At 42.4% G+C, this 16684-nt stretch overlaps 1 protein-coding gene across 1 annotated transcript in view; it reads left to right on the top strand.

Moving 5' to 3' along the window:
- Positions 1 to 16684, top strand: part of ds (dachsous cadherin-related 1) — a 42114-nt gene that overhangs the window by 16968 nt on the left and 8462 nt on the right. The window contains exons 2-12 of the mRNA XM_080271728.1: positions 4323 to 4503; positions 6401 to 6570; positions 7040 to 7185; positions 8343 to 8494; positions 9302 to 9477; positions 9904 to 10101; positions 10736 to 11077; positions 11668 to 11808; positions 12441 to 12588; positions 15624 to 15841; positions 16053 to 16181. Of these exons, the coding sequence (XP_080127854.1) occupies positions 4323 to 4503; positions 6401 to 6570; positions 7040 to 7185; positions 8343 to 8494; positions 9302 to 9477; positions 9904 to 10101; positions 10736 to 11077; positions 11668 to 11808; positions 12441 to 12588; positions 15624 to 15841; positions 16053 to 16181 (2001 nt within the window). The remainder of the gene's footprint in view (positions 1 to 4322; positions 4504 to 6400; positions 6571 to 7039; positions 7186 to 8342; positions 8495 to 9301; positions 9478 to 9903; positions 10102 to 10735; positions 11078 to 11667; positions 11809 to 12440; positions 12589 to 15623; positions 15842 to 16052; positions 16182 to 16684) is intronic.

Genomic DNA, 16684 nt, shown 5'->3' with positions numbered 1-16684 from the left:
AAAAATCCAGAGAAAAAACATAACCATTATTAACAACTATATTCCAGCACTATTTTCTGTTTCACCCAATCTCATTTTGCTTGACCAAGCCTCATCTCTTCCCACTAACCACCCTATTATGTATATATATATATATATATATATATATATATATATATATATATATATATATATATATATATACTAGCTAGGCCAGAAAGGCAAAATATATATATATATATATATATATATATATATATATATATATATATATATATATATATATATATATATACTAGCTAGGCCAGAAAGGCAAACACCTTAATTCTATTTGATTTAATTCAGTCTTTCTTTCTACTTCAGAAAGACCATGTACTCTACCACTTATGCTTTTGAAGAGGGATTATAAGAGGTCCAGGAACTTTCGAGTTCAGCTTTCGCAGACTAATGCATAGTAGTTGTGGGCACTTGTTTACTGTTACCGCTGACATCAAATGACCTAGGAGGTCAACCTCACATAGGCTATGTCCGAGCCGGAGGACATTTGTGTCTCCATGCCAAAAATTAGGCTGCTAGATACAGTCTTTCGAGCGTGTATTACTGGTGACCTCAAATGACCCTCGACCTGTGACCTCAAAAGGCCTCGGAGGCCAACCTCACATAGTCTGTGTCCCAACAGGAGGTCATGTGAGTCTCCTTGCCAAAAATTGGATTGCAGGGGTACCCGGCGTTGCCCTAGCCAAAAAGGCGAACACTTTACCGGTGACCTCAAATGACCCAGATCTGAATTTTGATCCCCCTTAAACCATTCTTTAGTCACCTTTGTTCAGAATATATATATGGATGTGGGGGTCTCTGGCCCTAGGTTTGGGCGCGATTGTAGGATAAACAAAAACAGTCAAACAGACTATCTGCATGATAAAACCGCCTCAAGATATCAAGAATATTAAGCAAAACGTCACCGAACTGAAGTAGATACATGGATGATATGACAGGAACAACAAAAGATTCAGTAGATTAAAGGAACTGGCAAATCAACCTTATAGGCAACCCAGGAATTTCAATGGTTCGGTAATGAATAACAAGGCGAAAATGTAGGAGAAAATAAGACAAAAAGGAAACGGTGAAAACGCAAAGGAAGAAGGAGGAGGTACGGAAAAAGAAATGAATATGAGAATTATATAAAAAAAAAAAGTAAGTGCAACAAGGAGGGAACAAGATGAAAGAAACAGGAAGAAAGACGATAGGAAACGATAGCTTAAGGGTGAGAAGGGAGAGGGAGGAGAAATGAAAGCTTAGAAAAACACAAAGAAAGAAATAATGTAAGGGTGAAAAGGAGAAGAAAACAAAAAGAAATGACAGAGTGGAAAATATTAAGAAAAATATATGGCAAGTGTGACGCTAGGGAGGAAGGGAGGAATTAATCTGTGTGGGAAAGGAGTAAAGGAATGCGGGAGAGAGAGAGAGAGAGAGAGAGAGAGAGATGGGGAAATAACGAAGAAAGGAAATGTGGGTTAGAGGAAAATTGGAGGAGGAAGAGGTAATGATGGAGAGGGAGAAGACGAGAGAAAGATGAGAGGGAGATGGATAAGAGAGAGAGGCAGGAGGAGGAGAAAGAATGAAAGAGTAGGAAGAGATGAAGGCAGGAGATAGGAGAGAGAGAGGGGGGGGAAACGATATTTTTGGTATGCGGAGGGGAATGTGGGAAGAAGAGAAAAAGGGGAGAGGATGAAGAAGGAAGGGAAATGAAGATGGAAAAAGGAAAAGATAGAGAGATAGATAGGTAGGTAGGTAGGTAGGCAGAGAGAGAGAGAGAGAGAGGAGGTGAAGAGGCCACACATAATCCCAGGCAATGTCAGGCTAATTCAGTGTCACACCACTAACACCACACCACACCACCATCTTTTTACTCTTCCTTTCCTCCTCTTCATCAGCTCTTCTTCCTTCCTCCCTCACTCTCTCCTCCCACTTCCTTCTCCTTTCTCTCCTTTCACCTCTTTCGTCTTCATCATTCTCTAATCTCTTCTTCACCCTTTCTTTTACTCCTCCTCTCCTCTACCTCCCCTGCCCTTTCACCTCGTCCATCTTCCACATTCTCTCCTTATCTATCCTTGTCTTTAACTCACATAATAGCATTGTTAGTTACAACCTTCCATATAATAAACAGCCGTGAAAGGACCGACAGGTTTATTGCTGTTTGCTTTCCTTTGTACTCTTCCTCTTTCTTTTTCGTCTTCTACTCCTCTTCCTACCTCACTCTTCTCCAGCCTCTTTTTCTCTATGTTTTCACTTCCATCCTCCTCGCTCACTCATCTGCTCTTCTTCCTCTTTTTACTTTTCCTTCCTCTCTCTCCTCCATCTCTTCATTCCATATCATTTCATCCCCTCCAATTTCCTCATTTTCTCATCTCCTTCCTCTCACTTTCTCCTCCTTTTCTTCCTCACCGCGTCTCCCTCACTGTCCACAACACTCCCCCAGTTCGAAAGTCCCTCCCAAGCAGAATAATCTCGTCTGAAGGCAACATGAAAAAAAAAAAAAAAAAAAAAAAGGAAATACGTCATGGGATTAAAGACACTCAACCCACTCTAACCTCACTTCCACCACATTCTGACCTTACCCTGACCCCATTGACCCCACTGTGACCCCGCCCTGAGCATAACTAAAGTCTCCATTACATCGAGATTGACTCTTAACCCACAGACCTAGAGGAAGGGGTGGGGTCCCAGTGGCAAGAAAAATCGTCTGGGATTAGATAGATTTAGATAGATAAGTTTTCTCCTGAGGTTAACCCCATGCAACCTCAGACATACTTTATTTAACGTCTTGCAACCTAGACACTTTCTTTAACTCATCTTGCAACCTGTAGACGCTGTTTGGGTAACTCCCTGACGGTCTTCATATAACCCCTTGCAACCTATGAACGTTTTTTATGTCTTTGCAACTTGTGAGCACTTATATCCTTGCAATCTATGTACGTTCTTTATTTAACCCCTTGCAACCTGTGATCGTTCTTTATTTGCCTCTTGCAGCCTGTGAACGTTCTTTAAACCCATGCAACCTGTGGACGCCACTTATTGATTGATTGATTGATTGATTGATTTAGTTTTGCTTCTCGGTAGACGTATTAGCCACTTCAATGTAGTGAGACATATTACTTTCTCTTATTTCTTCTTATTACCACCACACGATTTTCTTCAGCTCAGGAAAGACCCTTTGATTAGCAAGAGTCATATATTCCCTTTATTTTAGCTCCTTCAGAACGGGAGGCCTATCCTGATTTGAGGGGAAGGAAGGAACTGTGAAGAACTAGCACCAAGCCATAATGAGTCTCTATTGCACTGTAGGAATAGAGGGAAAATAAAAACCAGAAGAAACACGGAAATATCAAGAAGAGAGGTAGGACAGAAGAGCAGAAGAGGACAGTAAGGAGAGAGACTGGAGACAAAAATGACCCATCTAGTCGCCTCTTACGACAAGTAGGATACTGGGGAAGGATTCTTGCCCCCCCTCCCCAGCCAGAGGTGTATTTGAGGAGAATCGTCTGGTGGCAGCAAGAAATAAACGAAAAAGTGTCACCGGATTGAAGGGGTTAAGAAGTTTACGAGAAAGAAGCTGGAGCTGCAGCTGCATTATTATTATTATTATTATTATTATTATTATTATTATTATTATTGTTGTTGTTGTTGTTGTTATTGTTATTTTGTTTTAATGTTTTATTATTATTATTATTATTATTATTATTATTATTATCATTATTATTATTATTATTATTATTATTATTATTATTACTTTCGCCAAGGAGGTTAAGTTTTTCTCCGCGTTGGTTTGTTTGTCTGTCTGTTAGCAGGATTACTCAAAAAATTAGGAACGGATTTTATGGGCCAAGGAAGAAATGATTAAATTTTGGGCCCGGGTCCGTGGTATCCCGCACAATATTTCCAAAAGCTCTCAGTGAATGTTAATAAAATATTGTGGAAAGGTGGGCCATGGACCAAGATAGAATTGTAAAGTTTTGGGGGCGGATCCGGGTCCGGATCCGGATCCTATACCCACGGATCAGGATCAGGATCCTTTTTAAAGGCAGTTGCATTAGCGAAGGTATGCGCTCTTTATTATTATTATTATTATTATTGTTGTTGTTGTTGTTATTTTTGTTACCTCCAAATTTAACTTCATTCTAACACCACTCTATCAGTTCCCTCTTAAACTCTGCCATGCTAACCCCATCATCTCCCCCCCAGTACTCTAACCACAGTCTAACTCCTAACCTCATTTAAACCCTACCCTGACTCTATTCTAACTCCATTCAAACTCCATTCTAACTCCATTCTCTCCTCCACAGGTATCGGCGACGGATCCAGACTGCGGAGTGAACGCCATCGTGAACTACACCATAGGGGATGGGTTCAAACGGTTCAAGGAGTTCGAGATCCGGCCCGTCACTGGCGACATCTGCATCTCGGGACAGCTGGACCACGAGACCAGGGCCGTGTACGAGTTTCCTGTCGTGGCCACCGATAGAGGTTGGTTGATGGTTAGGCTAGGTTAGATTTGATTAGGTTAGGTTAGGTGTCGAGGCGTTTCGAATTGAACGGATCTTGATTTTGACTCTCTTCTCCTCAATATTCTCTTGTTCTTTAGTTTTTCATTTTAAAAACAGCGGACAAAACAGCGCCAGGGGAAGAAAAGGAGAGTCTAGGCAGGGAACAGAAAGGAAGCAGGTATAAGGGAAGGATTGGAGATGGGGTCGTTTGGAAGAACCTCGGGTAAAAGGAGAACGGAAGCAGAGTATAGCAGGAAAGAAATGGGAGAATGAAGCGGCAGGAGAAGAAAGGGAACTAGAGGCAGGGAATAGAAGGAAAATAAGTAAATGAAATGAAAGGATGAAAGACAGGGTAGAGATAAAGCAAGTTGAGTTTAATAGGAAAATGAAGGAGTGAGTGATAAAAGGTAAAGAAAAAGGGGAGGAAGGATGGAAGGTATAGCAGGTTAATGAAAGGAGGACACCTGAAGGTAAAAAGGGAAAAAGGAAGCAGGATATGGCTCATTAAAAGTAGGGGGAAAGGAAGCAGGGTATGACAGATTAAAAAGGAGAGGAAGACTGGAAGGTGTTACCCGTTAACGAGGGAAGGGTGAATGAATACAGGAGGTTAATGAAAGGTCGAAGGACGGAAGGCAGAGCAGATGAATATTAATCCATCGACGAATTTTTATTATGTTCTTGCTGCTACCAATTGATTTTTTTTCTTTTTTTTTTGCTTAGGAAAACCCTCTAGTTGAATTTTTTTTTTTTTTTTTTTTTTGCTTAGGAAAACCCTCTAGTTGAGAAGATACTAATGAAGGCTGTGTCTAACCACCTCAGTTTGAAAAATCTCCCTATGCTGAATACAATCGGTTAAACGATAGCTCATTGTACTACAAGGGCGAATGAAGGTGAAAGAGTAGAGGCATGATGGGAACATGGATGAAGTACAAGGGAAAACAGACAATAGCAGACCCGTTGGCCTCTTCGTGGCTGTTTAGTAAAGGGAAAGTTGTAACCAGCAAAAACTATTCCATCAGTTAAATACAAGGATAGATAACCAGGAAGGCTCCAAAGAGGAAAGGAAGGATATAGGCAAGAGAGAGAGAGAGAGAGAGAGAGAGAGAGAGGAATAAAAGTTCTCTTTTTTTTTTTGCTTCATCCTTCATTGCCCCATCAGGAACGTAGGGGCCCGGGGCTAGGTTACTGAGATCAGTCATTTAAAAAGAATGATCAGGTGTTCGTCCCTGAGTGACATATGAGCAATAAACTCCAGTCATCCCTTGGAATTAAATCCTGATGGACCACATGTGATTAGAGTGCATTCGGTTAGACCCGCAGGCGTCCTTTTGTTGGTTATTTCAGTACCACGCAACATGCCAAAAGGTCAAAGTAGGGAGAATGTAATGAACGGCACAGAAGGTTACTCAAAGCGAAAACCAGTACTAAAATTTCACCCAGCACTCCATCGAGCACCATCTCATATCTCAAACTGCACCTAACACTTCATTTAACACGCCTCATACCTCAAAATTTATCCAACACACCAACTGACATCACCTCGCACATCTTTTTCCCTCCAGGTGGCTACAAATTTACCTGGCACACTGTCTAACAACACTTGAGATCTCTCTAACGCTCCTCCTAACACCATCTCATATCTCTCTTAACAGTCTATATAACGTCACCTAACATCTCTCTCCTTTCGCTCTGGCGGCTAAAAAAATTCACCTGGCACTCACCTAACACCACCCCATATCTCATAATTCACACTTCGCACCATTTAACACCGCCTCATATCTCAAAATTCACCCATTACTTCATCTAACACCACCCTATGTCTCAAAACTCACCTAACACTCCATCTAACACCACATCATATCACTCCTTCCCGTCAGGTGGCCTCAGCACCACAGCGGCCGTCAAGATCCAGCTCCTGGATGTGAACGACAACCGGCCCATGTTCTACCCGCAGCAGTACAACGTGTCCCTCCGTGAGCAGCACAAGTTCTCTTCACCCGTGGTCGTTGTCGTCGCCACGGACAAGGATGCTGATGTTTATGGACAGGTGAGGGTCTGGTGGAAGTAGGGTAGAGATTAGAGGTAAATGAGAGCCTGGAAACTAGTGAGAGTTTCGACGTTGGTGAGAATTGGTTGACACTGGTGAAAGTTGGTCGACACAGGAAAAATTAGGTGGACGGAGGTAATAGTTTACAGAAAGATATGGGTCTTGTTGATTATTTGGGCAGTTTTACAGAGACCGCATTGAAAATGGGAAAACATATTCTGTGATTTCTGAGATGTAAAATGCTCACAGGACGGAGTTAGTTTTCTAATATATTATAAAGGAGTAATTCGTTAGTTTATTTGCTCGCACCCATTTGAACATTTGAGGGTGCTGCACTTGTTACATATTATTCTTTAAAGATGTACAGAGTAAGAAGTTTGTGTCGGGAATATCATGCTGGTAGTTTCCTGTCATTCTTCATCGACTGATGTTCATTCATTTGCGTCATAATTCTTCCATGCCTCTTCAGGTGACGTACGAAATTGTGGGAGGTAACGACGCCGGGATCTTCCACATCAACGGCAAGACAGGAGAGATTTTCGTGACGAGGGCGCTGTCCAAGGCCACGCCCATGTACCACATCAACGTATCCGCCAGGGATGGAGGTGGACTCAGGTACGGTGGAGAAGAGGTTGATCAGAAGGGTAGATTATGGGCTATGATAGAATTGTATTTCACCTTAACTGAGCCCAGATTTTTGTCCTTTTATATTTTACGAGTATTTATTTCACGTAGCTCAGTGGCAGAAGAAGACAATGCCACAGCTGTGCATCTTTTCCATAGCACTTTTCAGCGAATATCAGTATATTCGAGTGTTAATCATTTGTTACACATCAACATTAAAGATGGAGGGATGGCAATTTTAGGCCAAGTTTAAGTGAAAAGGGTAGAGCAGATATCGGAGACAGGAGGTGAGGTGGAACGACAGGGTAAACTAAAGGTCATAGCAGAATTAGTAGTAGTTATCAAAATGGTACTGAACGCTGTATAATACTGTCTGTGCTAAAATTGGTGATGAGTACTGGTATTAGCATTAGAATTTGTATTCTTATTAGTAGTCCTGTTGGTGTCAGTAACCTATTATTGCACCAGGTCAAAACGAAAAACCGAAATACACCTGCAAGAGAAGAAACTCGGTAAGGAAATATTTGTTATGGTAAGAAACATAAAACCATTGCTGTAGGTGACACACTAAGAAAACAGTGATAGAGATGAGGCAGTTGATAGAGGACGAGAAGTATCCTGTCACCAGTAACTTTTTTTTTTTTTTTTTTTTGGGGGGGGGAGGGGAAGGGGTATCCACTTTACTGTACGCTGTTAATCCTCAAACTTCCGAAGGTTTTCTAGTGGCGAGTAAAATCGTGCCATTAGCCATAGTTTGAAGATACGTCGTCCCCCAAGGTTTAAGGGCTAACAGGTCGCCTACCACTTTTTGGCTTTCCCTGTCCTATTCTTTGACTCTACCCACCCCAGTTATAGACGGGAAATAGGGCAAGCAGAATGATGATAAAGATGATAGCTTTTATTACAGAAGTGATAATGATGAAAGTACTTATTATTGTCTTTGTTGTTAGTTACAGCAGGTCTGTGGCAGATGATGATGATGATGTTGATACTGATAGCGTTTGTTGTGGCAGTGATAATGATGAAACTACTGATTTTTGTTATTATTGTTGCAGGTCTGTGGTAGGTGTTGATGATAGTAATACTGATAACGTTCATGACAGCAGTAATAATGATGAAATTATTGGTTTTTGTTATTACTGTTGCAGGTCTGTGGTGGACGCTGAGGTGGCCATCTCGGTAATTGACACGAACCAGGAACCACCGATCTTCGAAAAGCCGCGATACACTTTTGGAGCACACGAGAACGTCCCTCAGGGCTCCTCCGTTGGCACTGTCACGGCGGTGTCCAGTGGCAGAGGTGAGGCTGCTAGGAGAGGGGTTGGGTGGTTAGATGACTAATGGATGACTGGACTGACAGTGGATAGCTGGTAGAGACCCAAGTTCTTTGCAACATTAGCGCTTCTAACTACACAGATGTCTCTCTGTGGATGAGCTTTGTAGAATCGTAAATTTTAGAAGAAAAAGCACATGTTTCCTGCATTTTTCCCCTCACAACTATTTTGTCACACATTAAGTTTATTAGTATTTTTGAACTTACTGTACACATTTCATCTTTTAAGTCATGTCATTCTTAACCCACCACAAATCCCCATCACGATTCGCGACACCCCCTTCCCCCATTCGGGCCATTCCACGTAATAATTCCACACCCTGTTCTATCATCACTTTTTTCCCTTATACTACTACCAGAACCCTCTCTCTATTCCCATTCCTTGTCACTCTCTTCCACATTCCGTTTCCCACCCCTCAGTGTCCCCCCAAACTCTATGCTATTATCACTTAGATTTCTCAATACTGATACCACTTTTCAACATTTGATCCTCATGCCCCATTCTCTTCCCTCCCATACGTAGCAACACTCCCCACTCCAACCCTACAATCTCTCCCCACACCCAGCCCAACCTTTTCACTCAGACTCCGCACTCAGTCTTCTCACCTATTCATCCACATTTTCTTTAACCCATCCATTTCACTTTCCTTTCACCCAGCCTGTTCGGCTAACCTCCCTCCCAGATTCACCCCCCACACCCAGACCATACCCCAACCTCATCATCTCCAATTCTCACACACTCCTAACACACTTCTCCCCAATCTTCCCAAACAGGCGGAGGCGAGGTTCGGTACAACATTTACTCCGGTGATCCGAATGGCTACTTCAGCATAGACAGCTTACGTGGAGTCCTCAGTACCCGCTCGCTCTTAGACCATGAGAGTCATCCCTTCGTCCTCCTCAACGTCCTCGCTACGGCAGGAAACCCTCCAACGTATGGCCACACTCAGGTTAGTAGCGGGAGAGAGAAAACAAATGAGTGATAAAGGGAACAAGAGAGACGGAAAATGTGTTGATGAGTGAGATTTAAGTGCCCAGCCTGTGTCATCGTCTGTTATACAGTATATGGGTCGTGTTCTCGTTGGTTTCCTCTCAAATCTGTAATTGTTCTGTTGCATTTGTTTGCCCTCTTGCCTTCGTTTGTTCTCTTACAATATATTTGTTTTCCTATATACGTTTGTTCAGTGATCCACGTTTGCCGTATGAGTCTTTCCATGCTTATTCTCTTACCAAAGTCACTTCCAGTTTCATTTATAACAGATTTGTGTTGTTTTCTACATTTATTTTCTGACTTACATTTGTTCTGTGATCCACGTTTGCCTTGCTGGCCTATCTACGATTATGCTCTTACTCGTGTCATCTCTCCCTCACACCAGGTCAACATCAGCATCTACGATGTGAACGACAACGCTCCTGAGTTCGACGTAGGCACTGTAAAGATATCAGTGAGGGAGAACGCGGTACTAAACGAGGCCATCTACGCCGCCCACGCCACTGACCACGACTCTGGCTCCAACGGCGTCGTCACGTACCGCCTCGCACAGAACCCAGACAACATGTTTCTCATAGACGAGGTGAGGCATGATGCCATTTAACACATTCAGTGTAATGAGGTCCTTTTCATTTTCTGTATGCCACGCCAGACAGTTTCATTCAGCTTATGGAAAATAACAACTTGGAGTAGAAGAATGCTTGGTGTTTGTTTTTAATAACCGTAACCAATATTCATAAGATTATGTCTCTAATTGTATAAATGTGTTGTACACGATGACAGAATGGCAATAAAATTAGCATTGCCCTTTAGAACGATAAGTGAACTGCAGACATCTTGAACATATCTAACTGTGATTTTTTTGTTATCAAATAGCCAAAATGTATTTCTTCAATTGAATTACTGCATTTTACACAGTGATTTAAGGTGCCCTGAACCTAGAACTATAGACAGTAACTACTGTATACTGCAGGTAACTTTTTATAATGAATAATGACAAGGGAACTCAGAAGGATTAACCCACAACCAAGGTCTATTCTTGGGCTGACCACAGGTTTCTTGGGTAGGGTCTTTTTACCTCAGCTGTACGCACTTAGAACTGAAATTAGGATCTGGATTGTTAATCTGACTATTGCATTTCTTAGTGTGGGAGAAGGTTTTGGTTGCTTTCCTTGTCAGTCACTCACCTAAAAACGATTTGCTTTTCGTCCCCACAGAAACAAGGCATCCTGATGTTGGCTGAAGAACTTGATTACGAGGACGTACAGAAGTACACGCTGGTGATCGGGGCGCAGGACAAGGGCCATCCACGCCTCTCCTCCAACCTCACCGTCAACCTCGAGGTGCAGGACGTCAACGATAACCCTCCGGTGTTTGACGAGGAGGAGTACACTGTGAGCGTCCTTGAGTCTCTGCCCGCCAACTCGCAATTCCTGCAGGTGACGGCGCATGACCGAGACACCGGAAATAATGCAAGACTTACCTACACCATCAAGGAAAAGGAGTACGAGAACGTGTTTGGTGTCTTCCCCAATTCCGGCTCTCTCTACCTGAAGGAGGTTAGTAACGCTTAAGTAGCTCAGAAAATAGATATGGAAATGGGTCAGCACTTATTATAGTTCCATATCACTCGCTTCTTATCAGCCACCATTATTCTTATCACCTGTCAAAGCTTACCATCACTCCTCACGCACCACCACTCATACATGAATTGTTACGGTAATTTAGTAGACCATATTCAGACTTGTGCAGATACAGATACATAAACATACTGAGTTAAGAAGCCCAAAAGGAATCATCATAGATTATCCATTAATTTACAGGTGAAAAAAGAAGTCTGGCGAGTACATACCTTGGTAGATGTGATGGCGAGTACATACCTTGGTGGATGTGATGATAAAAACATACTGGAAGTGTATTGTTAGCATTTGTTTCATTGTTGCATGATTTGTAGTAAAGGGTATCAGTATTTCAGGCTTATGCATTCAACTTACTGGTTTAGTTTATGCGGCATAATAGTCATCTTTTTTTGGATAGGCTACCTTTTAACCTGCATCTAAAGCTTAACGCCAACGTATACTGATCAGAAATATCAAGTCTCATTTATAGCAGCACCTCTTACACAACCCTCTCTCCCTCTCGCCATTAGGTGCTGGATCGTGAGACGCGAGACAGCTACGTGCTGACGGTGGTGGCTACTGACAACGGCACCCCTGTGTCCACCGCATCCACTTCAGTCACCATCAAGGTCCTCGATGCCAACGACAACACGCCAACCTTCTCCAGACAGGTAAGTACACCTCGGCATGTCTAACCTTCCCCATACTTCCGGAATGAAGCCGAGTTTGGCCTTTCTTGTCTCTTCAGATTGGTTTAGGTTTGGTTAAGTTAGGCTTGGCTATGTTAAACTATCAAACCCAGGTTAGGCCATGGTATGCTAGTTTAATCTACTTTGGTTAGACCAAACTGAGCACAGGGTTCAGAAATGTCCTACTCATCTGAAAATAAATTTGCGACCTGTCATCACATTTACGTTTGTTACTTCATTAGTTTAAAGGACCAGTTGGACTGAAGACTGACAGATTAATAACTTAATAGATAACGATTCAGGGAATATGAATAGTTAGATTTTCATTTTGGCCCTCTCGTGTATTTATTTATTTATTTTTTATTATTATTATTTCTTAAGCAAACTGTTCTTGCAGGCTTCCAGCTATGGTTGATGCTTTTGCCAACAGATGGAAGAATAACTGAACAAACAGACTTATACCGGTACTGACTTTCCTTAGTTCACTTTTTTTTGGAAAGGGCAATATTTTTTTTCAGCATGGAAAAGAAGAAGAACGAAAAAAAGGCAAGCCCAATATTTACCAATCCAAAATAAACAGCATAATATAGAACCATCCGTCTCGTCTACTGCAGGTGTACGAGTTCACTGTGGAGGAGAATCTTGGCTCAGGTGCTGTGGTGGGAAGTGTGTCGGCCGAAGATAAGGACCAGGGCAACAACGCCTCCCTCAGATTCTCCCTCCAGCCCTCTGACGGGTCCTTCCAAATCAACCCAACTACAGGTGAGTTGTCTGAGACTTAAACTCTTCTGTCCAATGAAACTGTGTTTCTCCTTTTTATCTCCAGACGATTTTATTCAGCTTTAGAGGGTCATACAGAACTGGAGGGGTTAGATACAATTTTCATTAACATATTCAATACGAGATATCTTTCCTGAGCTTTATGCAATCGTCCAAAGAGAGCAATGTATACAGTTAAGAAACACGTCATCGGAGTGAAGCTGTTTACGAGTTGTGTTTGGTTGTGAGTGGTGTGTGTTATAGGTATAAATTGCTTGTGTGTGTAATAAGCTTGCAATACGTATGTCGTGATGCATACACTGTGAAAGGTGCGTTTAGAAGGTATATACTAACAGTGTGGGTAGTAAGGCTCCATTCCATAGAGTGATAAATTTGTATAATGGGAGTGTGTTATAAAAACTGTAGTGTGAAGTGCGTGTGTTAAGTAGGTTGTGGTGTATAGTATGGTATGTGTTGAGTGGCGTATGTTATTAACTTGTGGTGTGAGGTGAGGTTGAAGGAGCCCTCGTGGTGTTGTGACTTTCTAGTGTGTATAAAGTGATGAAGTGAACTGTGATGAGATCTGATGTGTGTGTGCTGAGAACGTGTGTGTGGAAAGATGAGGTGTGATGTGTGCAATGAGTGTTTAGAAAGGCAGTGTGTCTTAAGAGGGCTGTACTGTATGTATAAAGTGGTGTGTGTTACAAAGGTTGTGGTGTATGTTGTGACTGAATATGACAATGAAGTGTGATGTGTGTAATGAATGTGTATAAAGTAGTAGTATGTACAGGTATTAAGAAGGTTGTGATGTTTGGTATGGTGTGTGTAGTTTGTGCGTGTGTTTATAAACTATGTCGGTGTGGTGTGTGTAGTGTATACGTTTGTTAATAAAGTTTGTTTGTGTGTGTGTGTGTGTGTGTGTGTGTGTGTGTGTGTGTGTGTGTGTGTGTGTGTGTGTTAATAATAATGTTGTGGTGGTGTGTGGTGTGTGGGGGGCCGTGGTGGTGTCGGGTGTGTATGTGTGTTGGCGCGTCAAGCTGGCCCCGCCATTCACCCTTCGCCATGGGGGTCGTCGCGCCCCGCCTCTACCTCATTTTCATACCGATCCGTCCAGTCCCATAATTCTAAATGTTTATCCAGATGGTCACGAGGGGTATCTTGATGCTTGGAAGGCTGGAGGAGGTGAGGGGAAGGGAGGGGAGCTGTGGAAGGGGAGGGGAAGTAGGGGGAGGAGGTGTGAACGTAGGGAACTTCAGAACTACCAGTATTGATATTTTTGTACAGTCTGGTATTGCTCAGAGTCTCATACTTACACCCGGCCAGGTAGCGCTCTCGGCACCCTCCCCCCCTCTTCCCCTCCCCACTTCCCCTTCTTCCCCTCGCCCCTCTCCCCCTCTCTCTTCCCCGTTCATCACTCCGGTACCGCCTTTGCCCTGTCACCCAGCCTGTCTCACACTCGCTACTTGTTCCTGTCCTCCCACCGTCTACTGTCTACCACTCACCGGGGATCCACATTCTTACCTCCTCTCTCTCTCTCTCTCTCTCTCTCTCTCTCTCCATGTACAGCATCTATCTAGCTCTCTTTCTCTCTTTCTCTCTGAGTGTATACTATATAGACAGATAGATACCGATATATATTACATTATTATCGCCTTTTTTTCTGCTCTTATAGACTATTTTTCTTTTACCTCAAGTTCATTAAATTTTCCGCCTTTTTTGTATCCATTTTTTTTTTTTCTTTAACCATGCGCCTTTCTTTTCCGACCTCATGTCTCTTAGGAAACCACTTTGCCCCTGTCTCCTTTTTCCTCCCACATTTTCAGTTTTTTTCTTTTTTTCAGCCTCCTAGCTCATGTTCTTCAGTGACTTCCTCTTGTTATTTCAGACAGATTCAATCCTCGCTCTGCCCATCCCGAAACCTCTTTAAAAGCTTATTATTGTCGTGCCTACCACACTCTCGCTTTTTTCTTTTACTTTTTATTTTACTCTGACTATCCCAGACGATTTCAGTTAGCTTATACCCCTCTTAGTCAAAGTCGCTAAAAAAAAAAAAATAAATAAATAAATAAATAAAGTTAGTCTGCGCTTTTGGTAAATCCGGCATTGAATATATTTTTGTATTTTTCTTTATACACTCCATGTCCGCAAAGGAATAGCAAGGTGTAATATGCATAAGCCCATTTCAGTGAATATGCTGTTTCATTGTTCTAATTTTGTGCTATATCTTCCTTATACTATTGATTTTGCCTCACTCTCATCTTTCATAATCCATTCCAAGTTAGTGTAACACTTGGTCACGATTCACAACCTTCCACACCTACCCATACTCCCTCACTCTAACTCCATCACGTGTAATTATAATCCATTCCAAGTTAAAGCTATATTTACAGGTGACAGTGTAAGAGCGCAGGAGTATGGACAGGACTGGACGAATGTGAGCCTTAGTTTAAGGTCTATTTTGGATTGGACTATACGGTTGGGATGGTGATGATGATGATATGTGAGGAGGAGGAGGAGGAAGAAGAAGAGATGGAGGACTCACTAAGGAAGAGGTAGAAAGTTGGTTGCTCTTCAGGTGCAGCTAAGCAGGACCTGTCCTCGTCAGGTGTCGTGAGTCAAAGGTCCCTTCTTCTTCAGGTGTACCTAGTCTAAACATCCTTCTTCTTCAGGTGTAACAAATCTAAACTTCCTTCGTCTTCAAATGTAACTAATAAAACCTCCTTCAGGTGTAACTAGGGCGAACATGTTTCTTCAGGTGTAAGGAATCTAAACCTCCTTTGTCTTCAGGTGTGACTAATCAAAACATCCTTCTTCAGGTGTAACTAGTCTAAACATCCTTCTTCAGCTGTAACTAATCTATACCTCCTTTGGCTTCAGTTGTGACTAATCAAAGCCTCCTTCTTCATCAGGTGTAACTAGTAAGCCTCCTTCGTCTTCAGGTAAAACTAGTCAAGCCTCCTTCTTCTTCAGGTGTAACTAGTCTAAATCTTCTTCGTCTTCAGATGAAACTAATCAAAAACTCCCTCTTCCTCCTTCAGGCGAGATTGTGACCAGGGTAGCGCTGGACCGTGAACTGAAGGCGGTATATGAAGTGACTGCGGAGGTGCATGATGAGGGCCGCCCGCCACGCCACGCCAGGGCCACGGTGCGAGTCCTGGTCACAGACGTTAATGACAACTCACCCACCTTCATCGAGCCCAGGGAGCCCTCCGTCAGCGTCAGGGAGGAGCAGCCAGCAGGCACGGAGGTCCTGCAGGTAAGAAAGAGGGAGAGGGAGGGAGGGATATAACAAGAAAAATTCCAGGAAGGTGGAGTGGTCCCCGGGAAGAAGTTTGATATAATCACGAATTCTTATACTGACAGTTTGAAACACCGATTTGTAAGTCATTCAACAGCTCACGAAATCCCTGGTTTCTACTCGTAAACTGCTCTAGGTTCAAATTTCTAAGTATCCGGTATGTTAACAGGTGCGAGCCACAGACAGGGACGAGGGCAACAACGCATCCATTACCTACTCTTTCATCACCACCAACGACAATGACGACGACAGCGCCTTCACCATCAATCCCAGCACTGGAGTCATCACCACCACTAAGGTATTTCAAATCCACAGTACAAGATACGAGCTCTGAATATCATTCCTACTTCCTACAGAAAATTTAATTCAACTCAGGAAGGACCTTGAGTAGGCATTTAGCTGAGAATAAGACCATGCGAGTTTGTCTGCCTGAGAGGAATCCTAGCCATCTGTCGGTTAATCTTAGTTTATTCCTTGCTGTAAGTTTTAATGTTTTTCTCCTATCATACACAGGGTGACGTCCTCATGAGTTAAGGAAGTTTTCTAGTGCCATTTCCGTAGTACTTTATAGTGTTTCTCTATACAGTATGTTAATATTCATTTCTGTATTAATTGTACCAAGTAGTAAAAAGGTTAAAAAAATATACAAGAGAATACTGTATCAATGTAAAATAAATAAAACAAGACACTTAAGGTGTCAAATACAGATCATCTGTATAGTTCATCAAGTAGTGGAGTGTGAAACTCTTCTTGTAAGAGTGCATTTTCGCATCAGCAATAATTATTCCATTTATACCTTTG

The sequence above is a fragment of the Coenobita brevimanus genome, chromosome 47, assembly GCF_032717465.1.
Source record: "Coenobita brevimanus isolate Jiangsu-jjx chromosome 47, ASM3271746v2, whole genome shotgun sequence".
Classification (NCBI taxonomy): domain Eukaryota; kingdom Metazoa; phylum Arthropoda; class Malacostraca; order Decapoda; family Coenobitidae; genus Coenobita; species Coenobita brevimanus.
Note: the sequence above shows the minus strand (reverse complement) of the source record. Positions and strands in the feature narration are given on the sequence as shown.